This window comes from Pinus tabuliformis, chromosome 1_2, assembly GCF_031772625.1.
Source record: "Pinus tabuliformis cultivar Carrire ecotype Pingquan chromosome 1_2, CPIR1, whole genome shotgun sequence".
Classification (NCBI taxonomy): domain Eukaryota; kingdom Viridiplantae; phylum Streptophyta; class Pinopsida; order Pinales; family Pinaceae; genus Pinus; species Pinus tabuliformis.
The window spans coordinates 142930463-142957821 of record NC_142298.1 but is presented as its reverse complement, the minus strand read 5'-3'; the positions used below and the strand labels follow the sequence as shown (position 1 = coordinate 142957821).

The 27359-nt window shown below is 40.7% G+C and overlaps 1 protein-coding gene across 1 annotated transcript in view; it reads left to right on the top strand.

Annotated features, from left to right (window-relative positions):
• The first annotated feature begins 2003 nt into the window (after positions 1–2003).
• Positions 2004–27359, top strand: part of LOC149204925 (BTB/POZ domain-containing protein) — a 96972-nt gene continuing 71616 nt past the window's right edge. The window contains exon 1 of the mRNA XM_089394833.1: positions 2004–2634. Within this exon, the coding sequence (XP_089250959.1) occupies positions 2356–2634 (279 nt within the window). The 5' untranslated portion in view covers positions 2004–2355. The remainder of the gene's footprint in view (positions 2635–27359) is intronic.

Here is a 27359-nt window from a genome sequence, read left to right as displayed (position 1 = left end):
CAAAGGCTAAACCCTTAGGATTTCAAATTTTTTATTAACTATATAAACCATAAAACCAATTAAAAGTTTCCTACTACAATACAGTCCATAAAGACAAAAAAGTAACTTGACCTGCCCATAAGGAAACTGCACTATGCATAACTGTAGAGTTGCAAAGCAACAATTTATATCCAAAAGCGAAACTATATTGCCCCTGTAAAAATAAAACCAAACCCAACAACACATAAGGGGCATATAATATATTTTTGGAAGTAACTAAAACTACAAAAGTGGATTTCAGAAGTAGAAACCATAACTGGAAGAATTTAGAGTTAAGATTGAGCTTTCCCATTAGTAATATCCTTGGCATGGTGTGTCATGATTTGAAGTCCTTTGAGGTTCCATAAGTGTTGTTGTGTTGACCCTACCATTATTTCATACTAACTAGGAGTAAAGGGAGATCAACATGTGATTATATCTCTTTAGACCCTTCAATTATTACCAAATATCCTCTCTATCAGACTTGTTTACGAGTGGGCCATGTGTTATGAATGTCTTGGCATGCCAATAGAGTTCAACCACATGATAAAATTTGATGTCCCATGTATAACTAGTGCCTAGGTTAGGAGCATACCCTTCTGCTAGTTGATTAACCATCTCATCGTCTTTGTAGGTTCATTCCATGTTGACATCCTCCTTAATAGTCTTAATGAATTCTTGGGTGGCAAACAAAGTCAATTTTTTGAAGGTAGTGGTAGCAACATCAACATCACTCTTTGCCTTTGTCCTACAAACAAGGGCCTTCCCACGATGAGATGCATGTGGAACCATGCTTGCAAACAAAATAACCAACACACTGATACCTAGTCTTCCATAATGATCAAATGTCTAAACACATAGCTTCCAGACCGATGCATGTTTTCTAATGGAGAGGTCACTCATATTTGTTGCCCATCGCAGGACATCAGGAGCCAAATCCCTAGACAAATTGCATTCGTGAGGGGCTCATCACATTAGTTTCAAACATGATTTTCATTCGAACAACTCATAATTGGATACAAACCCCTCTAGAGCTCATGCATGTCCTTGCCATTTACTTCTTCCTCTAAGTTTGTACGACAAGTGTCTTGGATTGTCCATCACGTGGTAAGTTGCATGCTTGAATCACGACGTGCTAGCTAGCATGCTCGTCAAATACCCGACACAAGGACAACAAACATATATTTTATAGAAATGCTCCTATGGTATATAATAAAACTTATAAGTTTATGTTTTAAATAAATTTCATTCACATTTCAATCAATTTAAAATTACCTATTTAAATATAACAACACAACTTTACAATCTTGTCTAATGCTTAGTCTAACTCGTAGACTTTTTGGTCCTTTTTCCAGGGTATTTTCAAGTCAATTTTACTTAAAATTCATTTAAGATTTGTTGAAATAAAAAAATTGAAATATATAATTTACACAATCCAAGTGCTCCAAATATTTTTCATAGTGCTAAATTCATTTACACATTGTAAATAATAAAAAATCACAAACAAACAAAAAATTATATCACCAAATTTCAACACAGAAATAAAAATATCAAAATAATTAAACTACTCCTTTTCTAATAATACAACCCTGACTTTAAAACATAAAATGGAAAATATATAGCTATTCAATAATCAATTTATACCATTTGTTTCCCTAATTCAATGGGTCCAAACCCAAAGTTTTAAAAATATATGGTAACTCCTCCACTTGTGATATTTCATAATATTTCAAAATATTTATGAAAAATGTATTGTTATTCAATAACCAATTTATACAATTTGTTGTGGGTTCAAGTCTTAAATGGTAACTCCTCCACTTGTGATATTTCATAAATAACCATTCATAGAAAATTCTAAATACGATTAAAAAAATAAAATAAAAATTTACAGCGCCTTGGAGATCCAACAAAAACTACATCTCATCGGATTTATCAATCCGTGGTAAAATGCTACCTGCAGTTACAAGGTCGAGGGAATTTAAATGGTCAAAATTTTCCACTTCGAATATACAACAGAAAGATTTGTTGTCAAATCCCGATGGCCCATCTGTGGCTCTCCCGATGATAAATTCAAATCATGAAAAAGCTGTAATTAAATTTACCAAATGTGTGGCGCGTGAAACTCCGCTAACCGATTAATTTTGGAGGAGTTAGGCACAGCGTGTATACCTAAAAGAGAAAAATAGAATCTGAATTCAACATCGCAGATACCTCGAGTGGGTTGCTGCCTTCCCGGAACTCCGGCCATCCAAGTGCAGTGGGTAGATTCCATACCAAGTATTTTGAGTAAATTGCAGGTTGAATGTGAAGTTCTCTGCGCCCTCGAAACTGACAGTCATGGCGAGAGATTACGGTGAAGATTGGGGAGAAGCTATGAGAAACATGACATGCATTTCATGCAAAGACGAGTACACTACAAGTTCTGCAGGGACCTGCAGAGAATGCTACGAGGAGGCGAGCGAGACAGAGGAGGAACTCAAAAAGGAAATTGAGGAGCTCAAATCACGAATTGCGTTCCTCAAGATGTGGGCAACAGAGGCCATGCTCGATGACTACACCGATGTCAGTCTTCAACTCTCGGATGGCTCCAAGATCAAGGCTCACAGGGCTGTTTTGGTTGGTATTCATTCTCGTTCTCTCCTAAATATAATTTCTTCACCTAAAATAATAAATATCCTGTTACAATAGGCAACCAGTTCTTGTTTAGTTGGTAAAGCGGGTTTTGCACACCTTACCAAGATTAAGATTCAAAGCCTCCTATAATGAGCTTCTAGGTCTAGTATGCCCTCCGATGGTTCAACTCTTTTTACTGACTGGCATGGGATTTGAAGTCTCGGCAGCCTGATGACAAATGGGTCATGGGCTCTGAGCATATAGGCCACACGACAGTGAAATTGCATGCTCTGCTGATCTTTTTGGTCTTCCATGTAGATCGAAGCATTGGTAGTATTCATAATAGGTTAACTGCAGTGTTTACTGTATACTGTACAACCTCATGCAATGGGCATGATTCAATAGTTAGTTACTTAGAAAAAGTCATCACTTGTTCAATTGGTGTGGGTGATCAAGTGCCCTTGCAGGATAGGTTTAAAGACAATGCACACGGGATTTCCGTGCATGGGGCTTTGATCCCGACGGAGATTCAATTAGTTAGATGTCCTCTTCATGTGCCCTTGGAACACAGGATTCAATATCAATCCTGAGTGCACTCTGGTACATGAGGATTAAATTCTTAATCACCTAGGCAGATTAGTTTGCCATATTTCCCTTGCGCGCCCCCCCCCGCTTTTCTATTTTAGTTGTAGAGATAATCTTATCTGATACGATTCCATCTATTTCCAACCGTGCGGTTGACGAACGAGTACAAGAAGCTTTCCAGCTTTCATTTTTTTCTGAATTAGTAAATGGTCAGCTGTCCAATCTGTTAGGCAAGACCTGTTTCTGTTAAGAAAGCTTTTCATAATGTCTTCTTGTACTCTCAAATTGCAACGCATATTGCCTTTCATGTATATTTAGAAGTTAAATTGGTTGTCATTGGTCACACCACCGGTATTGTAATCAGATCCTTTAGTTGTTTTCTACTAAATTACAGTTTTTATTAAACAGATGGGACGAGGAGAGTATTATTGTGGAACGAAATGCCATTAGCCAGAGCATAGAAGTTCACAGTGTTTATAAGCAAACATAAGTCATCAATTGTACTTGTGATTCAAACACAACTTGGATAATAAAAGATAAAGTATTCTATTAAGGTCCACTTAAACCAGTTTGTCTTGTTGGATGTGTCAAGTCTCTTTGGTGATGGAAGGAAACCAGTTTTGGAAGGTCAACTGTCGAACACCTTCCCTCACTTACATACAAAGAGCTCTACATCTGTTAGGGAATTGAACTTGAGCTGTTTGCATGAGGGCACTCTATCTCAACCACTAAACCACAACTTGATGGAATGCAAACATCAAGGTATGAAGAGTACCATGGGTAGCCCTTTCAATATTTCTATTAAGTGTAAAGATGCTGCATAATTACATTAATACTTCTCGTGTTTCACCAGATAACTTTTTTTTTGGGTGGCTTGCTTATATATGTACAATTGTCGAACATCTATATATAATATTTTATAATTTGTTATCCATGAATCAAAGTTATCGAACCCGTATGGTTTGACACTTATCATATATATTCCAAGGCATTATATGACTTAAAATCTCTTGAATATACCTGCCACCCATAATTCTGTTGATCGCCCAAAAGTACTTTTGTGCACTTGCAACTTGCAATAGGCTATACCTGATACTTGTATCATAATTTGACCCTTAGCACCTGTTCATTCTTGAACAAGTTGTGCAAGTTTTGGTTCCATGACATTATTGATTACCCACAATCCAACCTTGTTGGTTGTTGAAGGGGAGGAGTCTTGTATGGCATGGAAGTTTTGAGCTTTGCTTTTGGGTGTTTATAGTCACTATGTATTATAGAAGAGTGTGCAAAGCACCGTGACATCAAAATCACAAAGGATAGACCTGAATTGTGCTTATGCCCTTGCTGGAATACAGAATGGAATTTGGCTTCTACGAAATACATCTAGATGAAAGCCACAAATTTGCTAAGAGGCTACAAGAAAGAGGTTCCATGTTTGCGAAGTTCGTATGAAGGATGAGTGCCTAATTGGTGATGCAGGGTTATCTGTAAAAGCTCAATTGACCGAGAAGGTCAAAACCTTTTTACCAGAGGATTTGGTCCTCAACGTGTGGGATTGTTAGGATAGATTAGAATTATTGTTGTTATTGATTTTCATGTAATCTGTTTAAAATAGATGTTTGTTTAAGTTAGTTTTTGATAGAGCCAAATTGGATCATCTGATCCTGTTTCCTTGGATTTGGAACGATCTTGCGTATGTATATTAATGTTTTCAAATTAATAAAGACAAAGAGAGGACGAGAAGGATTTTAAGCATGTAAAATTTGCAGAGTTCATTGTATCGATTCCTTGTGAACCATGTGGATTGATTCGATTGGTTTGCTTTGTTTATTTTGATGATCAATGCGATTAGAGTGGTGTCACATGGGGTTCTGTGAATGTGTCTTAGCCTTTGTATAATCCTTGTAATAAGCCTGCAACGGAAATTTTCTTAGAACATAGTGCAAGAAGGCCAATACGTAGATTACTAGTTTCTCTTTGAAACACGCAAAAGTTTGTTAATTGACAGAAACAAAATCAAGTCCCATCATAACAAATTTCAGTGTCGTGACGGGCTTTAATTGCTGGGATAGGAAAAGAAGAAGTGACACTTAACGGGAAATTTCCCATCCCGAAGTCTGTCTCACCGAAGATTTCGAAGGCAGGCCTTTTGTGTTGAGTTAAAAACATCGGGGTTCCAGGGTCAACACTTGACGAGAATTGGAAAAGTGGCAACAAATGAAGAAGAATCTCTGTCCCAGAGGTTTAGTTCCTTGGAAGCAGAGGTGGGGGTCCCCGGAAATATCAGCGGGGGAATTGAAACAATACTTCCGGTGTGACTTGGTATTAATTCATTAGGGGCTGAAATCTTGGTCACGAGGTTGCGGTCGTATGGCCCTCCTCCTAAGTATAAGTGCTAAAGCTTAATTGGCTGGGGTGCATATTGTATTGGTCTTGGCTTCGGTGGCTATAAGTTTTGGATCCCGTGGTTTGTAAGGTATTCCTCCCTTTCTTTGGTTTATATGTATTATAATATACATACTCCTTCGTCACATAGGTTGGGACTTTGGTGGGGTTTAACTCCATATTTGGTCTGCGACACATATATATCAAAGTTTTGAACTCGGTGGTTTTATAAAGAATCCTTCACATCCTTGGCCTCTACCATTGTGGTATCAGAGTAGATTTTGCATCTGTTCCATGAACAAATAGCTGATTATGGCTCCTAGAGTTGACAGAGTTGGAAGAGGAGGTCAAAGAGGACAAAGGCCTGTAGAAAATGCCGAGGTGATGCGAGTTATGCAACGATTGGAAGAAAGAATGGAGGTCATGGATACAGGTAAACAAAGAGATTATGAAGCTGGAGATGCGAGGAAGAAGAATCTCAAGAAGAAGAAGAAGTAGCTGAGGAACCAACAAAAGTTAAGGTATTGAAGCCAGTTTTGGGATCTGTTTCGAAGCCCAAGCTTGAAGTATCTACTTATATTGGTAGTATGAATCCAGAGGAGCTTGTTGTTAAAATTGGCAACTAGGGCCAAACTCCATGTGGGTCATCTTATTTATGGCAGCTGATATTTTTCTTGGATCCCTCTCATCGAGAGGTGTAGGATTGATCTAAAGATCATCTGATTCTGATAAGTATTTATGAAGATATGAATTTATTTTGATTATGGACAAATTGTCAAGTCGGCCAGCAACTTATGTAGGCTTAGAAGCCCAACAGTCATGTCTATTCAACCTCTACGTTTTAGTATAAATAGAAGAGGACTTGAAGTCATTTGTCACACACACACTCACTCTTGTGATCTCACTTCATCCTGTTTTGGGTTTGATGAAGATGAGAGCTAGAGGGAGTGCCCTAGGGTATACGCTGCCCTAGATCTAAATGCAGTCATGGGAGAATAAGCTCTACATTGCTCAAAAAGCCGGAAAAGCCGGAACTACTGGAATTGCCGGAAAAGACAGAACTGTCGGAAAAGCTGGAACTGCCGGAAATGCCGGAAAAGCCGTAAATGCTGGAACTACCAGAAAATTTAGAAAAGCAGGAAAAGCCGGAACTACCGGAAAAGCCGGAAAAGTCGGAACTGTCGGAAAAGCCGTAAATGCCGGAAAATCCGGAACCAACAGAAAATTCGGAATTGTCAGAAAAGCCGGAACTGCCGAGAACAATCGAAACTGCGAGGAACAGCCAGAACTACCGGGAACTGCAAGAACTGCCGAAACAGCCGGAGCATCTGTCTCCGAAGGAGAGCAGCATGCAAGGGACAACAAACTAACATTGGGACAGTTGTATGCTACTTAGCAGCAAATACACCAAGCATGCAATGTTACAGCTAGCATGCAACAACAAGCATGCTAAGGACAACAAGCATGCTAGGGACAACAAGCAAGCAAGGGACAACAAGGAAGCAAGGTGCAGCCAACACACAGGTCAGGATGGAAACATGGTGCAGCGATGGCACATAATGCAGTACAGTGATGGGTACAGTCATGATTAATGAAGCGTGATGAGATGCAGCATAGTGATGATGGGTGCAGCATGGTGCAGCGCGGTGAGGTGCAACAGGATGACAAAATGCAGCATAATGATAAGTGAAGGAGTCACCTTGGAGAATTAGTTGAAGCAACATGTCTTCAACTGATCTCATGTATCATCTTCTTAGAGATGATCTATGCTCTTATATAGATAAGTCAAAGTGTTGACATATGTTGTAAATGTACTATCTCTCTCTCTCTCTGCTGAACTATTGAAGAACATATAAGAAGAATTGATCAATGGTTTCCCCACATTGGGGTTTGTCCCTGGTTAGCGCCACATCTTGTGTCCTCTTGTCTTGGCTTGTCTTTTGCGATTTATATTTATGTTCTATCTGCAGTTTACTTTAAGGTTGATGTGATTGCTAATCTGGAAAAGATATTGAGCTAACTGTGAAAATTGAAATAAATTGCTCTAGCATAGAACATACCTAAAATTAACATGGTATCAAAGCTGAGGTGAAGACAATGCCCAAGCAAGAGTGAAAGAGAAATCATCGAAGACAGTTGGGAAAGGACAAAAGGATCAGTGGATTCTTCATCCCTCTTCAAATTCACCGAGGGTGAAGTCGAAGCAGAGAATATTATCACAATGGCCGCAGCAGAAGTTTCTAATGGCCTACCTAAAGATCACTTCATTGGGAAGTTCGGATCTAAGGGTGGAAGGAAAGGCGGATGCCTTGGTTGCAATAAGTTCGGCCATTATGCGAAGGAGTGTCCGAATGGCAGAGACACTACTCTTGATGAAGATAACAATCATTCCAGGGACATCTTCAATGATCAAAGGAATGACAGGTAATGCAGGTCATCAAGGAAATGGTCGACTCTTCAAAGAAAGCAAGGAACCCCAGGTATGAAGAATCAAATGTTGTTTCTGATAAGATAAAGAAACGTTATCTTGTATTGGCCCTCTCCTTCAGATTCTTTGGGAATTTGGCTTATTGATTGTAGTGCTTCAAGGTTGTTCATCGGATAGATGGGTGCACTCTCTAATTTGGTAGAGATGGAAACAATCGTGGGATTATACTTGGAGCCGATGCCACATATCCCGGAAAGGGTGTAGGGAATGTTATACCTCAATTGAATGAGGGTAACTCAATTCATTTACAGAATCTCTTTTATGTACCTGATCGCAAGAAGAACGTGGTGTCCATTTCAGCAATGGAAGTCAAAGGTTTCAGGGTGGCACTCATCGATGGAAAGGTATGTGTTTGAAAATAGAATTTTCAAAGATGTTTTTGAGTTCAGGGTTGTATCAAGTTGCAGGAAGTCCACTGGGGACCATGTCCATTGACACATAGCACCGAAGGTTTGTGAGTCAGATGGTGACAGGGATGCCTGAAATAAAAAAGAACATGAAAGTACATGTCTGAGATGTACCAAAGGAAAATCTTACGAGGGGACCATTCCCCTCATGTAGCAGGTCCACAGGTTTGGAACAACCCGAGGAGTTTGAGATTCATGATCGGGAATCTCATGTATACAGGTGGAAGAAAGGCCTCTATGGCTTGAAGCAAAACTCCCCAGGCATAGTATGAGAGGATTGATAACTGTCAGATGAAGCTAAGATTCACTAGGAGTGAAACCGATCCAAACCATTACCCGAAGGTTGTGGATGATAGACCTCAGATTCATGATTGGGAATCTCATGTATACAGGTGGAAGAAAGCCCCTCTATGGCTTGAAGCAAAACTCCCCGGGCATAGTATGAGAGGATTGATAACTGTCAGATGAAGCTAAGATTCACTAGGAGTGAAACCGATCCAAACCATTACCTGAAGGTTGTGGATGATAGACCTCTCATACCGGCACCTTATGAGGACGACCTATTTCTGACAGGTGTAGACCCTCTCATTTGCAGAAGTAAGAGGGAGTTGGATTCCGAATGTGGAATGATAAACTGCAAGCCTGTGACTACCTCGAGGATATTAACTTTCAAAAGTTATATGGTAGTGATGTCGGACCAGATTTGGGAAATGCCTCTGAGTTTCATAAACTTATTTGCGTTGATGTTCTTGGCAAACTTCTGTCCGGACATATGTTTTGCAGTTAGCATGGTGAGCTCATATTTGGTTGAGCCTCACTGGATTGGTGCCAAGAATCTTCTGAGATATCTTCGGGGCACAATCTCTCATGGATTGAGATACACTGCCGGAAATATGAAACTGCATGATTATTTGAATGCTGAGTGGGCAGGCAGTGTGGAGGATCACTAGAGCACTTCTTAGTGCTGGTTCTCTTTGGATTCTGCTTCGATATCATGGATGAGCAGGAAGCAGAAATCGGTTGCTATAAGCACCGCCGAGACTGAATACACAACTACGAGTATGATCTCGTGTGAAGCTGCATGGTTGCAGAAGCTCTTAAGTGAGCTGTTTGTACACATGATGAATACCACTATGATTCTCTGTGACAACCAGAGGTGGGATTCGATTATTGAGGAATCCTGTATTCGATGATTGCTCCAGCAGATAGACATCAGATACTGCCTTATCTGGGATATGGTGAGTCGATGAGCGAGGAGACTCCATCACATTGACACTGATGTACAGGTTGCAGACATTTTTTGTCAAAGCCCCGGGGAAAGGTCAAATCTGTAACTTTCCCGAACGACTTGGAGTCGTTGAGAAACCTTCTTATAAGGGTTCTGCATGTTGCATGCATTGAGCTCTGGGAGCTCTGGGGGGCTTGGGGTACTTACTGGAGCAACATACGACCACAGGGCGACTCACCCTCCCTGGTGGTGCGCTATGGAACAGGATGATTCGTTCTCCGTGGCGATTGTGGAACAGGATGATTCGTTCTCCTGTGGGCCAGGATGATTCGTTCTTCGTGGCGACTATGGAACAGGATGATTCGTTTTCCTGTCTGCCAGGATGATTCGTTCCCCGTGGCGACTGTGGAACAAGATGATTCGTTCTCCAGTGGGCCAGGATGATTCGTTCTCCGTGGCAACTGTGGAACAGGATGATTCGTTCTCCTGTGGGCCAGGATGATTCGTTCTTCGTGGCGACTGTGGAACAAGATGATTTGCTCTCCTGTGGGCCAAGATGATTCGTTTTCCGTGGCGACTGTGGAACAGGATGATTCGTTCTCCTGTGGGCCAGGATGATTCGTTCTCCATGGCGACTGTGGGCTAGGATGATTCGTTCTTTGTGGCATCCACTGACAGGATGATTCGTTCTCCTGTGGACAGGATGATTCGTTCTCCTGTCGAGGCATCCTACCCATGCAGTCTGGGACTCATGCGAAGTACCTCTCATCTGATCAGTGAGCAGGGAAATGAGGATAGGGACCATAGTAGTTCTATCGATGGACGCATTGTTGTATCTACTATACTCCCTATGTTAGGATGACCTCCATTGATCTGGGATCAATGAAACTGATCTGGGATTAGTATGAGTGGTTTGAGACACTCTCTTTTGATATTGATCTGGGATCAATGAAACTGATTTGGGATCAGTATGAGTGGTTTGAGATACTGTCTTGTGATATTGATCTGGGATCAGTATGAGTGGTTTGAGACACTCTCTTGTGATATTGATCTGGGATCAGTAAAACTGACTTCGGGTCAGTAAGAGTGATGTGACACACTCTCTTCAGATGAAACTGACTTCGGGTCAGTGGAGAATGGTATGAGACATTCTCGATCAATTCTTCTTCTTCATGGTTCAACAGAGCATAGCAGAGCAAAGCAGAGCAGAGCATAGCAGAGCAAAGCAGAGCAGAGCAGAGCAAAGCAGAGCTCAGCGAAGCAGAGCTTAGCAGATCAGAGCAGAGTAGTGCAGGGCACTGATGGCAGAGATAGTACAATCAGACATATGGATCAGCGGATGGAGTTCTCCCTAGTTGAGAGGGAGTGTTAAAATTGTCAACTAGGGCCAAACTCCATGTGGGTCATCTTATTTATGGCAGCTGATATTTTTCTTGGATCCCTCTCATCGAGAGGTGTAGGATTGATCTAAAGATCATCCAATTCCGATAAGTATTTATGAAGATATGAATTTATTTTGATTCTGGACAAATTGTCAAGTCGGCCAGCAACTTATGTTGGAAAAGCCAAAACTGCCGGAACTACCAGAAAAGCCGGAAAACTCGGAACTACCGGAACTGCCAGAAAAGCCGGAACTACCGGAAAAGCCAGAACTGTTGGAAAAGCCGGAACTGTTGGAAAAGTCGGAAATGTCGGAATTGCCAGAAAAGCCAGAAAAGCTGGAATTGCCGGAAAAGCCGGAATTGATGGAAAAGCCGGAACTGTCGGGAACAACCGAAACTGCAAGGAACAACCGGAACTGCCGGGAACAGCCGGAACTGCCAGAACTGCCGGGAACTGTCGAAACAGCCGGAGCATCTGTCTCCGAAGGAGAGCAGCGTGCAAGGGACAGCTAGCATGCAACAACAAGCATGCTAAGGACAACAAGCATGCTAGGGACAACAAGCGAGCAAGGGACAACAAGCAAGCAAGGTGCAACCAACACATAGGTCAGGATGGAAACATGGTGCAACAATGGCACATAATGCAGTACAGTGATGGGTACAGTCATGATTAATGAAGCGTGATGAGATGCAACATAGTGATGATGGGTGCAGCGTGGTGAGATGCAACATGATGGCGAAATGTAGCACAACGATAGGTGAAGGAGTCGCCTTGGAGAATTAGTTGAAGCAGCATGTCTTCAACTGTTCTCATGTATCATCTTCTTAGAGATGATCTATGCTCTTATCTGGATAAGTCAAAGTGTTGACTTATGTTGTAAATGTACTCTCTCTCTCTCTCTCTCTGTTGAACTATTGAAGAACATATAAGAAGAATTGATCAAGGGTTTCCCCACATTGGGGTTTGTCCCTGGCTAGCACCACATCTTGTGTCCTCTTGTCTTGGCTTGTCTTCTGCAATTTATATTTATGTTCTATCTGCAGTTTACTTTAAGGTTGATGTGATTGCTAATCTGGAAAAGATATTGAGCTAACTGTGAAAATTGAAATAAATTGCTCTAGCATAGAACATACCTAAAATTAACACTTGTGGATTGGATCATAGAGATGGGTGCATTCTTTGAGTATGAGGAAAAGAAAGTCAAATTTGTTTTCACCAAATTGAAGGGACACACAACTCTATGGTGGGATGGTGTGCAGGTTGAGAGGAGAAGGAAGAACAAGCAAAAGATTAAGGGCTAGGACAGGATGATTGCAAAGCTCAGAGGTAAGTTCTTACCCAAAGATTATCAACTCACTTTATTTAAACTGACGCAAAATTTTAGACAGAGGCTAATGTCTGTGAGGGAGTATATAAAGGAGTTTTACAAGGTGAATATTAGGGTTGGATATGTAGAAGATTCTATAGAGAAGACAACTAGATACGTAAATGGCCTTAGATTAGATATTAGGATGAAATCAATGTGTTATCTCCCAAAATTGTGGAAGAAACATATAAATTAGCATTGAAGGTTGAGGAGAAACTTGCAAGGAAGTAGTCTGGTAGAGGAAAAGAGATGCTTCTCTAGAGGACGAGGAAGAGGCAGAGGAAGAGAGATTTGGTGCTATAGGTGTGGCAAACTTGGAGATATGGCATATGAATGTCCAGAAAATAGATACAATGGGGCAGAGGAGTGCTGTTGTTGCCCCAACAAAAGAAGGGGAACTAAAGGTACAAGATGCAGATAATATACCAGAGACAAGAGAGTCTCTATTGCTTAAGAAGGTGTTGTTAAAGCCAGAGAAAGAAGTTGTTGAACCAACTTAGAGGAAGGCCTTGTTCAAGATTGTTTGTAAAGTCCAAGGGAAATGCTGCAAAGTGGTGATCGATAGCGGCAACACAGACAAATTAATGTCTACAAAAGTTGTGGAGAAGCTAAGTTTGAAGAAGATGGAGCATCCAACACCCTATAACATGTCTTGGCTTCAAAAAGGTCATCAAATGTTGGTGAATGAACAATGTGAAGTAGAGTTGCAGATAGGCAGCTACAAGGACAAAATCCTTTGTGATATCATGCCCATGAATGCGTGCCAAATTCTATTGGGTAGACCTTTATAATTTGACAAGAGTGTTACACATGATGGGAAAAGGAACACTTACAAGTTCCAGAAGGATGTCATAAACCATACCTTGTTGCCATTGCAATAAGAAGGGACATCATAGAACAATGATTCAAAGTTATTGTTGCTGAGTGGGAAATAATTTTTGCACTAGATGGAGGATAATGAGGTAAACTTTGCTTTAGTTTGCAAGCCTAGAGTAATTCTTACTTCAACTACTGTTACAAACTTGCCTTTTGAAATTCAAGACATGTTGAATGAATATAGTGACATTGTAGTAGATGACTTGCCTAATGAGTTGCCGCCTATGAGAGATTTAAGTCGTCATATTGACTTGATACTGGGAGAAAGTTTACCAAACAAGGTTGCATACAAAATGACCCCTTAGGAGAACGGAGAAATTAGAAAGTAAGTGTAGGAGCTGTTAGATAAAAGACTGATTAGAGAGAGCCTTAGTCCGTGTGCAGTGCTGAGCCGTAAGAAAGATGGTGGTTGGTGAATGTGCATAGACTCCAGGGCATTGAATAAGATTACAATCAGGTACAAATTTCTTTAACCATGCATAAATGATTTGTTGGACTGTTTAAGTGGTGCTAGTTATTTCTCTAAGATTGATATGAAGAGTGGGTACCATCATATCAAGATTAGAGAAGGAGATGAATGGAAAACTGCATTTAAAACTAATGATGGCTTGTATGAGTGGTTGGTCATGCCATTTGGACTGTCTAACGCACCCAATACCTTCATGAGATTGATGAATGAGGTGTTAAAGGAATTCATAGGAAAATTTGTGATTGTATACCTAGATGACATCCTAGTGTACAATCAGTCTAAAGAAGAACACTTGAGACACTTGAGGTATGTTTTAGAAAAATTGCAGCAAGAGAAATTGTTAATCAATTTGAAGAAATGTTCATTCTTGAAGACAAAGCTTGTTTATCTAGGCTTTGTTATATCTAAAGATGGCTTGAAGATGGACCCTGAGAAGGTAAGAGCTATTGTTGATTGACCCTCTCCTAAAAGCATTTTTGAAGTTAGAAGTTTCACGGTTTGGCTTTACAGGAAGTTTATCAAGAATTTTAGCAGAATGAATGCTCTAATTGTGGAGGCCATAAAGAAGGATAAATAACCATTCCAGTGGACTACTGAAGCTGAAAAGGGATTCCAATTGTTGAAGAAGAGGATCACAAAACAACCTGTTTTGGTGTTACGAGATTTCAACAAACCTTTTCAAGTGAAGTGTAATACAAGTGGAGAAGCAATTGGTGTTGTACTAAGTCAGGAAGATTAGCCTATAGCATATTTCAACGAGAAGTAAAATGAGTCAAGGAAAATGTGCTCTTCCTATGGCAAGGAGTTTTATGCTGTAGTTCAAGCCTTGAAAAAGTGGAGGCATTACTTGATGTCTAAGGAGTTTGTTTTGTACACAAACAATCATGCTTTGCAATACATTATGTAACAACCAAAACTAAGCCAAAAACATGTTAAATGGATAGAGTATTTGCAAAGTTTATGTAATGTCCCAAATGGAACAATTTGGGGTTTTCTCAAAATTTTAACTCATTAATACTTCGAATAAGTTTTCCATTCATAAATAGAAGATTGCCATGTAAAATAGAACAATAGAATGCATGCAAATCAATCATACCACGAGTAGAAACAATCTCAGCTTTTATTATAATGTATAAACTGGGGTTTTACATGTTGGAATAACAAAAATAGCTGAATAGCTGAGATAGAATTGGCCTCAAGGATCTACTCCAATGTTGCACGAGCCCTCCACCAAAATTGAACCAAACTGCCACTGCTAAGCTCTCCTGTGAATTTTGGATGAACTCACCAAGGGGAGATGGGTACACTCCCAATCTCACTAAATCATCCGAGGGCTACCAATGAAGTAGAGAACCGGGTTCTCAACCTCTCATACAAGAAATAACATCAAATCCAAGATGTCCTCCAATGGCCTCCTCCTCCTCTTTTATAGATTTGATGGACCCCTCTAGAAGCTTATTTTTATTATTATTTTAATCATGGAGCACTTTTCCCTCTTTTATTTTAATTAAAATATTCTTTTTAATGTGGGAAAAGGGTAAATTGGCCACCATGTCTCCTCGGGTCACTGAAACTCCCATCCAAAAGTCCCATCATGTAGATCTTCTCGTCCTGGTTCCATCGAGCTATTACACTGAGGTGTTCCATCAATTAATCTTCTCGGAATGCCGCCTTGAGCATAATTATTTAAGTTATGCCCAATAATAATGTTGATTTTTGAAAGTTGTCAGAATGCGACGGAACGAAAGGCAAACTGTGCTGATGATGGAATATGCCAAGTGAATGCCATCAAATCCCATAAAAACTCCTCAAAACTCCATCGGGACCCCTGATGACATAAACCTGCGCCATTGACTTGGCCATCCCCTGTCTTGGAAATCCACTCTGGCTGTACTATGAAGAAGAATAAAAATGGGGACATGACAATCCTCCTGCCCTAAGATTGCTTGCCCTCAAGCAATTCAAATTTGTGGACCAATTTGGTGGCCCAACGCCATTGAGACCCAATTCTCAGATCCCATACGAACCACTAGTCCACGTCACGTCTCCAAACTATCGAAACATTACTAGATCCTTCAATACCCGGATCCCATGTCCATCTCTGACTCAACCTGCTGCCAGTAGATCCACTTGGATCCCAATGCCACCAAGAAGGAGTGTGAATGCTCCATGGCTCCTATTGTGCTGTAGCCCCGACTGTGAATGCTTCCCCGCCAACTGTGTACTAGCTCCTCACCTCTCTCCAATTCAATCCTTGGCATACCCCAAGGTCAGTCTCACCATATTGATGCTGTGCTTAGATACTGATGAGTGGCCAACCCACATTCTGCTGCCGACGAGAGTATGTAATATTCCCCTCCTCTAAGGGCTCCTGCAGTACACTGCTCTCGACTAAGAATGATACTCCATCAGTAGGATACCAACTCATGATCTCCCGCCAATCTAAGTCATGGACTCCTGTGTAAGGAACAAGTCTATTATGCTGATGCTGGTCCATGCTCAACTCATGCTGCCCTATCTGGTTGGTCAACAATAACCATCGAGAAAGTCCTGCCTCCCTCCCTGTGATGGGTACAAGTAGCCAAATTGTGCTGCAAGCCTTGTCTATGTACTCCTGGAGAGGGCTGCTGCCTGAAAATGTTGCAGCTCGACTAGCTGCCACTACACCTATTTGCACCTCATCAATGGGTAGACCCAAAGATGGATGCACTGCCATCTCCCTCGCCTGATAGGAAACTCCACGCTCCTCTAATCCACCAATCTCCTGCCAAACTGTCTTGTCATACTCCAACATCTCTTGAGGACAAGTGTTAGCGAACATCGTCACCCTGCCAGTTGTCTGTACATCTGTCTGCTCCTCATCAACGACTGACCCCAAGGGTGGCTGCTCATCCTCCATCATCACGGGTTCAATATGAACCTCCAACTGGCTCTCCCAAAAAGGCTCATCATGCATACTGTGCGCCTCATCCTCCTCAGCTGACTCACACTCCATCATATGCTGCTCATGCTGACTCATCATTGGTGACACACTTTCTTGAATGTCTCTCCTAGGACCCACAGACTGCTCATTGTATGAATCTGGCCTGATGTTAATGACTCGACATGACTCATGCTCCTCTACACATGGATGTATATCTGGGTTACTGTCATCAGCTCCATATGACTGCTCGTGCTCCTCTAAGGTATCATCGTATGAACCCATGGACTCGTCCAACGAAGAGTCCTCATCCTAATAGACATAAAGAATATCTCTTTGCTCTACCACTGTCATCTCCTCAGTGTCACTCAAGAATGAGTGGTCATGTCCCCAATGTCCTTTGCAGATGAAGCAAAGTCCCTTCCTCATCTCATTCTTGCTGCATGAGCCCCCAAACCTGAGCTGCTCCTCCTTGGTCAACTGTCTCCTGAACAACCCAATGTTTTGCTCAACCAACCTCTCAGCTAGACCATAAGCAACAGGGAAGACCAACTGCTCTCTCCTCCAAACAAACAATAATTGAGACTGCAACTCTCGACATATGGCATCACGACCTCTCATACATGAGGACAAGATGGATTGCATGTGTGCTATGACTCTATCAGGATGATGTTTCCTAATGCTGAAGAAGCATTGGAACATCTGCAAGATCAAACCATCACACTCTAGATCAAACATGACTTCATAAGTCCTAGTTACAACCATAAATTCTAAAATCTCGAGCTTCTTCCCTAACGTAGGACCCACACTGTTGTCCAAGTCCTGAAAAGTCTCTACTATCAACCTGGAAATTCTCCTCATAACATCATCATTATAAGGAGGTATGGGTGCGGTCAACTTCACAATGTTATTGAGACATGATGCAACTGGAAGGTTGACCCCTTCACAAGGTTCCTCTAAGAACTTATGTTGAACGAGAGCAAGCGTCGCTGGTTTTAGAGCCCAAATTAGTTTCTTCCCTTCTAATTGGCTCACTTTGGAAATGAGTGTATCTAGATCGTCAAGTTTGAAAAGATTTTTCCATGTGATTCTCATGTGTTTTAAATTTGTCCCAAGAACAAAAATCTTGTGTCTTATTTCATGCCCCTTCTGCACGTCCTTTGGTTGTTCTCTCTAAAGAATGGCATAGAACCCCTTTGAGAATGGTCTGTTGTTTGTTGTTGTTGGTTGATTAAGGGAGTTTAGGTAGGTTTGATCCATGTTTCAGCTGAAGAATGACAAGTACAATTTTCATGTGCACAAGGATAGTAATGACGGATGAGCAATGTTCCCTATATATAGTTCAATAAACTTTTGGGTTCAACTGAGTACTTTTATCAATAATTTTGACATGTGCACTGTTGAAAGTACACTTCCACAATTCTAACTCAGTAAACACAATGGTCACTGTGCATTCCAAATAAGTATTTAAAGTCCAAGCAAATTCTTATAATGCTCAGGAATTTATAAATGGCTGGTGTATGAAGATGTTGGAATGGAAACAAATACCCTAGGACAACTCCCTTTGCTTCACTTATCACCTCAATATTGTTAAACCCAAAATGCATTCATACATATTAGCACTTAGTGAGCTATTACATGGTCATTATGATGAAAATACAATACACAGGAAATATGAGAAGAACCTGGAATAAGTTGCTGCCAGCTGTTGGTTCAATGATATGCTGTCCAAATTAGAGTTAACAGTCCAGACTTCTAGCACAGAATAATACGTTGCCATAGTTCTATTCGTCCCTCTAAATCTTCAGAAGAAACCTAATCTGGGGTTTGAGGCATACGCTCCTATAGGAAACCTGAGATTGAAAAAAATTGTGGCTCCAAGGAGATAAGATGAAACAATTGTCTGAAGGGTACCCTGGGCAACGATGAACCTCTAAATGTAGAATAACAACCTACAGGTTCGCTGGCTGGAACCATGAATATTCACCCTTCTTTCAATAAATTTTGCCCAAATCTAGATACATTGAGCAATTGAGATATGAAATCATCCTCTTAATTCGGTGATGGATAAATGCGGTCCCTCTGAATTAATGTTTCCTTCGATTTAACATTTCGACTTTGATCGATCCCTCGGCTTGAAATCGCAACTTGGAGGGTGGCTGCCTACGCTCAGGAAATGGGTCACAAACCTTGCAGAAAGTGTTTCTCCAAGCAAAATTCAAATCACGATCTCCCTTTCTTGTATCCATTGGAACACCGTATCAAATACCTCGTCCTCCTCGAAGCACCGAAAATGGCCTCGATTTCTCAGAAAATTTGATGAAAAAAATGTACAAAAGGACAAATAAAGGGTTTCGCTCTAGTCTCACGCGACAGATTTACAAATTATCCGGCGTTTGAATTCCCTTAACAATTGCGACCTTGAAGATGAAACACTGTGAACAAATGTGTTTTGATTTTTCCTTGCGGGGGGCTACTTCACTTAGTTCCCGTGTTCCTGAATTTCACGTGGCTTAGATTCACGGCCCAACACACCGATGAAATTCATACCAATTCGGCCTCTGCAGTCAAGGAGATAATGCGGCTTGTCTAGATGGTCTTCTATGGCCCTCTCCATACTAACAGTGCTCAAGCGTTTAGCAATTTGATGTTTTTCGGCCTTGCAGCCTTAGCAAAATTTTGCCTTCGAGATTTTCTAAACGTCCCACTGGAATCAATCTCGGCCTACACTAATGGTGAGCTTGACCCGACCCTGGCATGACCTCGATCACCTGCGTCACAGATTTGATTGGACGACTCACTGGATATTTGCTCCTTCAAGGTAATTTAAGCTCGGCTCCCGCCGGTAACAAAATGGTGGTCCTCAGCGCTCGACACCCTCAGTGAATCGAACCCCTGTCGTTGCATGTGCATTAACCTTGCCAATTGTAACAGAAGAATCACGACACTGAACCAGTGGCTTCCAAGACGACTTCAGGTAAATTTCAGGCTATGTGAGAATGGATGACCGATCCCTCATTAAATTTTTAACTCAGCTCTCAAAATCGGGTAATTGCAGCTCGGGGTTTCCAAATCATTTTCATAGCCCCACATAAAATTTTCACGCTGCCAATAACAATCGACAACCCACTTTGAAGAAATTTGACTATGCAAAGCCACCCTTTTGACTTTGGTAAAAACTATTCATTGCCTCGCAATTAATAATGGGCCTAGTGATACATATTTGCTTTTCGCCTTCCAAAATTCAACCTGCATCAAGAAATCAACAACAATATTTTGGCCAACAATATTTTGTCCCTTTGAGCGTAGATTTGGCCTTCTCAGAATTTGACTCCAACTAGATAACTCGATCTGCATAAAACCCTCAGGTTGAGCCGAGATCAAGGCTCTGATACCACTGTAATGTCCCAAATAGAACAATTTGGGGTTTTCTCAAAATTTTAACTCATAAATACTTCGGATAAATTTTCCATTCATAAACAGAAGATTGCCATGTAAAATAGAACAAGAGAATGCATGCAAATCAATCATACAATGAGCAAAAATAATCTCAGCTTTTATTATAATGTATAAACTGGGGTTTTACATGCTGGAATAACAAAAATAGCTGAGGTAGAATTGGCCTCAAGGATATGCTCCAATGCTGCACTGGCCCTCCACCAAAATTGAACCAAACCGCCATTGCTAAGCTCTCCTGTGAATTTTGGATGAACTCACCAAGGGGAGATGGGTACTTACCTAATCTCACTAAATCACCCGAGGGTTTCCGTCCTGGGGCTACCAATGGAGTAGAGAACCGGGTTCTCAACCTCTCATACAAGAAATACTATCAAATCCAAGATGTCCTCCAATGGCCTCATCCTCTTTTATAGATCTGATGGACCCCTCTAGAATCTTCTATTTTATTATTATTTTAATCATGGAGCACTTTTCCCTCTTTTATTTTACTTAAAATATTCTTTTTAATGCAGGAAAAGGGTAAATTGGCCACCATGTCTCCTCAGGTAACTGAAACTCCCATCCAAAAGTCCCATCATGTAGATCTTCTCGTTTTGGTTCCAATGAGCTATTACACTGAGCTGTTCCATCAATTAATCTCCCTGGAATGCCACCATGAGCATAATTAATTAAGTTATGCCCATTAATAACGCTGATTTCTGAAAGTTGTCGGAATGCAACGAAACGAAAGGCAAATTGTGTTGATGGTGGAATATGCCAAGCGAATGCCATCAAATCCCATAAAAACTCCTCAAAACTCCATCGGGACCCGTGATGACATAAACCTGCTCCACTGACCTAGCCATCCCCTGTCCTGAAAATCCACCTTGGCTGTACAATGAAGAAGAACAAAAATGGGGACATGATAGTTTCACTTTTGTTTTAAGGCATATTAGTGGCGAAGTTAACAAAATTGCAGATGCTTTGAGCAGGAAGCGTTTAATAATGTAGGAAAGTCAAGTCCAGGTTATGGGGTTTGATCTCATGAAGGAGTTGTATAAGGTTGATGCAGACTTCAAGGAAGCCTACGAAGCTTGTACAAATCCAGCAATTCGAGGCAAAAGTCAATGGCTTGATTATATGCTACAAGAGGGACTACTATTCAAGAATAATCAACTCTCATTCCAAAGTGCCCAATGAGGGAGAACTTGATCAAAGAAAAGCACAGTGGAGGTCTTGGTGGACACTTTGGACATGATAAAACATATGAGCAGTTGAAGCATTTCTATTTTTGGCGAAAGATGAGGACTGACGTGCAAAAGTTTGTGAACAATTGCAGAATTTGTCAGCATGCAAAAGGGAAAAATCAAAACACACGGCTATATACACCATTACCAATTCCAGGCAGACCTTGGGATTTAGTGAGCATGGACTTTGTATTAGGGTTGCCAAACACACAAAAGGGTAATGATTCAATCTTTGTAGTAGTGGGCAAATTTTGAAAGATGGCCCATTTCATTCCTTGTTTTAAAACTAGTGATGCTACCCATATTGCGAATCCGTTCTTCAAAGAAGTGGCAAGACTGCATGGAGTGCACAAGAGTATTGTCTTAGACAAAAAGACTCGATTCGTGGGGCATTTTTGGAGGACTTTGGAAAAATCTTGGAACAAAGTTGAGTTTCAGTTCAACCTATCACCCTTAGATTGATGGGCAAACTGAGGTAGTTAATAGGAGTTTGGGGAATATATTAAGAGGCTTGGTTGGAGATCATCCTAAACAGAGGGATCAAGTGCTTGTTCACGTTAAATTTGCCTACAACGATTCACCAAATAGAAGTACTAGTCAGAGTCCATTCCAAATTATGTATGGAATGCACTCGAGAGGAGTTCATGAGCTTAGAAATTTGGGAAGAGTTGAACAAAGGAGTACAGTGGGTGAAGATTTTGTAAAAACCATGCAGGAGATCTATGAACGAGTAAAACAATAGTTACAAGACAATAGTCTCAAATAAAAAACTAGAGCAAACCTTAAGAGAAGAGATCAAAGTTTTGAAGTGGGAGATTTAGTTTTAGCACATCTAAGGAAAGAAAGATTTCCTAGAAGAGAATATAATAAATTAAGATTAAAGAATATTGGCCCTTGTAAGATCCTTAGGAAATTCTCAACTAATGCTTACGAAATAGAATTGCCACCAGGGATTGGCATTGACATCTCTCCCATTTTCAATGTTGCATGCCTATACAAGTATCATCCAAGTGAATCGGCACAAACAACAGATAACAATGGAGAACAAGAAGTTCAGTGGCAGAAGAAATTACTAACAACATAGCCTTTGCAGCCAAAGAGAATTTTAGAAAGGAGATTGATCAAGAAGACAAGGGGCGAGGAGTACTACGAGTACTTGGTTAAGTGTAAAGATCATCTAGTAGTTGATGCTACTTGGATGACTGTCACATTACTACAGAAAAGTGGCAAGTCTATTGAAGACCTCATGGGGAGGAGCCCATGAATTCTTTGTTCCTTGGGAGTATGATGCAAGGGCATCCGTAAAAACTCAATTGGCTGAGAAGGTCAAAACGTTTTTACCAGAGGAGTTGGACCCTCAATTTGTGGGATTGTTAGGATAGGTTAGAATTATTGTTGTTATTGATTTCCATTTAATCTATTTAAAATAGGTGTTTGTTTAAGTTAGTTTTTGATAGAGCCAAATTAGATCATCCGATCTTGTTTCCTTGGATCTGGAATGATCTTGCATATGCATATTAATGTTTTCAAATTAATAAAGATATAGAGAGGATGAAAAGGATTTTAAGTGTGTAAAATTTGTAGAGTTCATTGTGTGATTCTTGTGAACTGTGTGTATTGATTCAACTAGTTTGCTTTCTTTATTTTTATGATTGATGCGATTAGAGTGGTGTCCACAGGGGGGTCTATGAATGTGTCTTAACCTCTATATAATCCTTGTAATAAGCTTGCAACGGAAATTTTCTCAGAATGGAGCGAAAGAAGGCCAAGACTTAGTTTTCCTTTGAAATACGCAGGAGTGTGTTAATTGACATAAATAGATTCAAGTCTTGTCATAACAAATTTCTGTTCCGTGATAGGCTTTAATCGCCGAGACAAACTTTTATTGTCGGGACATAAAAAGAAGAAGTGACATTTAATGGGAAATTTCCCATCCCAGAGTTTGTATCCCTGGAGATTTTGAAAGCAAGCCTTTTGCGCTTAGTTGAAAAACATCGAGGCTTCGGGGTCAACACTTGACGAGAATTGGAAAAGTGGCAACAAATGGAGAAGAATCTCTGTCTTGAGGTGTTCCCCGAAAGCACTAGTCGGGGTTCCTCGAAAATATTAGTGGGGGACTCGAAACAATACCGCCAGGGTGACTTGGTATTAATTCATTAGGGGTTGAAATCCTGGTCATGGGGTTGCGGTCATATGGCCCTTCTCGTAAGTATAGCTGCTAAATCTTAATTGGCCCTCGCGCGCATATTATATTAGTCTTGGCTTCGGTGGTTATAAGTTTTGGATTTGGTGGTTTGTAAGGTATTCGTCCCTTTCCCTTAGTTTATATGTATTATAATATACATACTCCTCCATCACATAGGTTGGGACTTTGGTGGGGTTTAACTCCATATTTGGTCCGCGACACATATATATCAAAGTTTTGAACTCGATGGTTTTATAAAGAATTCCTCCCATCCTTGGCCTGTACCAATTGGCAAGCTTGTGCTCTTGGTTAGAGAGGTTCATCTTGAGTGGCTTTGATTCCCATTTCATTAAATAATCACCTAAGAAAGCCCTATTGGTTGGAGTTGATTGTGTATTTCATTCAATCTGAAGTAGACAATATGTTGACACTTGGCAAAGTCCCACGTCTTCTTAATTGATGTTTGAGAATTTTTACTATGATGTTCACTGTTGGCTAGGGCCTTTGATTTTGCAAATTGGGCAGATAAGAATCATGTCCTAGCTTTTTCTTTTGAGATGAGAAGAAATGAAAATCCAGAATTTGTACAAATCTGTCCCTCATCTCCTTTCAAAGAAGCTAGATGATTACAATTATATTGGTGAGCTACAAACTAGTGATCGATGTTTGTGATCGTGATCTTCATGTCATAGAGGAGTTTTCATATTTGAGTTGATGATCCTCCATTCATTTCATTCATGATATGTCTTGTGGTGCTCATTAAAGCTGGGTCGTTGACCAATCAATAGTTCTCGTTCAGAAATAACAACAAAAAGTATCAGACTCGAGATGAAGCCCAACTTTGAGTGAGTAGATCATTAAAATATCTTTAGAGTTTTGCTTTTGCATAGTCAATACTTTGCATTTCTCCTTATAGATTTTTAAGTATGTGAGGAGGTGTTGAGTGATCTACAGTGTTCTGTCATGTTTTCATGCTATTGTTGCAAGTAATCCGAAGTTTAATTTCTTACTCTAGTCTTGTGGGTTCACCTAAAGATTGTTGGTGTTGGGATAGGGTTCCTTCTCAAGCATAGGGCGTTTGTGCTCTCTGTAGAGTATTTTGCGATTGCTTCTTGTTTTTTGTTGTGTCTATTGAGTTTCTTTACCAATTTTGCTAATGATGAATGATTAGTTCTTTTATTTTCTATTTTGTAGTAGTTGTCTTCTCCATTCAGAATCCATAAAATATAAATCAACATTCTTTTCAAGTGGAGTTTGCTGATAAAATTTCTCTTGTGCCTTTCTATCTTCTTTTGTAATGTTTGGTTGAGGGATTTCCATCTTCTCCTTGCATGTTGTATGTGCCATGATTGATATTTAACCAACATAGATCCATCTTAAGTCTAGATCTATCAAGCACCGCGAGGGATCAAATCTCTTGAGGTGTAAATTTTTTGATCATATAAGATGGATTAGTCTAAGATGAAGAGAAGGGTAACAATATTTCTCTAAGATAAGATAAGATAATTTTATTAATGTCCTCGGGTGACCACAAGAGTAGGTCAATGGGACTAGAATATACATGCGATATAAATACAAGACATGTGGGAGTGCAAATGCGACTCCATTGTAACTTCAAAACTAACAAGGCTAAAATATGACTAAAATAAGACTAAAATAATACTAAAGTGAAGTAAAAGTACATTAAGAGAAAGTATAAAATCGCATGAAGTGACCAAAAAACGAGACATACGAAGTATGTCACTACTGCACTATGTAACTCTAAAGAAGCAAAAGGGGAGTTGAAGATGAGGCTAATGAAGTCAGCATCTCCTGGATTTGATGGTCGATGGCGAGGGAGGCGAGCAATACAATCTCTCCTTGTTTGGGTCCTCCGGAACCATTGGGAATTCCAACTATATGATCCTAGTGGTAGTAGAGGAACGAGAGCTACTCCTAACATCTGAGGCCGAAAGGAAGATGCTGCTGATGACTCTTTGTCCATTGAGCTGTGGCTAGGAGGAGGTCTGGTGAGTGGGAGGTGCCCTGCATTGTCTCTATCTCGAACCTTTCCCTCTGACTCTTTGAGTATAGTTCAACTGAAGCATGGTATTGCATCTACTGCTCGTATTGCATCTACTGCTCGGTCCTAAATATACCTGTTTGTATTGTAAAGGGGGGGGGGTGTGGTGAACCTTGAGGTCTCAACCTTCTCCCATCTGTTGCATGCTGAGGCTCTGCTTGCCGCTTATTGTTTCGATCAGATGAAACAACTTGGAAGTAAAGGTAATAGTTCTAGAAATCCCAAGGTGAGTCGAGGTGTGTAAGAGTTGAGATCTGTATGCAAGGATATCCCCGATAAAGCGTGCTAGGCATATCTGGTCCTGGTATCGGAAAAAAGTATAAAGGGAGCCCCTAGAATCCTTGTAGAGACAATGGAAACGTCCTTTGATCTAATAGTAAATGTGGCACTTGAAGATGAGGTGCCACTCAATCTTTGACTCATGTAGATGGCACACTTGGCAAATTCTATTCGACTGAGGAATATGATGGTCAATGTTGACTTTAAGATGATGTGAGCCCACGAGAAGTTGACCTAGGGGGATCTTGAGTGAGTGCATCCAATGTCGATGTATGTAAGGGGGCCGGATGATGAGGCCATCCTGCAACTCTAAGCAATGATCCAAGTAGAAAGACATCTTTGGATCGAGATCCATGTGACCAAAGTGTATAACCGATAGGTATCCTCTTTGATGGACTGATTCAATACCTACTTAGTCCGCAGAAGATGACTCGGTGCATCACGAGATAATCTGAATGGGGAGAGGTGCTCTGGGGAAATGGCCACAGAATGGAAGAGTTGAGATGCCTCAAAGAATCACCCTTGAGTACGACCTATTAACTAATATGAAGCGAGGGCCTTTGAGGAGCAAAGTGCTAGGTAGGGTTAAGGATCTCTCCCCACTGTAGAATCCCAAAGGGATCTAACTCTGTGTAGGAAAGAGGCTAGGTAGAAGATGACCTCAAGGCGGAATGGATGGGCCCTGAAATCTGCCTAGATAATAGGTTGTGGAATTGTACGTTTGCATCTTATGATGTGTTTGAGAAGCAAGGTCTTGACTCTCTTTGTTTGAGCCCAATCGATCTGTACCAAACTTGGCCCCCAGATCTTGGAACCATAAAGAACTGTAGGTTGAATAATCACGTCCATGAGGTGGAACTTGGACGATATGTCCTGGAACTGGATTGGAAGCATTGTTTCTCGATGAGGGAAAGAGAGCCATATACTTTATTGAGCCGGGACTAGAGGGCCTGTCTTATGCTAAAAAGAAGCCTTGTGAACTGCACTCCCAGGTAAATATAAGATGTGGTGATCTCAATCTCTTCTCCTTGAAAATAAAAATGCAAGTCTGTAAGAGAGCTCTTCGATGTGTTGAAGATCATAACCTTGGTTTTACCTAGGTTGACCTTCAACTGTCGAAGGTCACAAAAATCAGCTAGGGCATCTAGTTGTCTTTGCAAGCCCTCAGGGGTAGAGGCCAATAAAACCAAGTCGTCAACAAAAAGGAGAAGAGAGATCAACACCTGATGAAGAAGGCAACCATCCCCCTCTTGAATATGCTCTTTGAGGAAAGGCTCCAACTCGTCAATATAAATCTCGAAGAGGGTTGACGAGAGAGGGCATCCCTGCTTAACACCAATGGTACTCTAAATGAAATCTGAAAGGTCGTGTGCCATCTTTAGGTGTTCGATAACCAACTTGTACAATCTC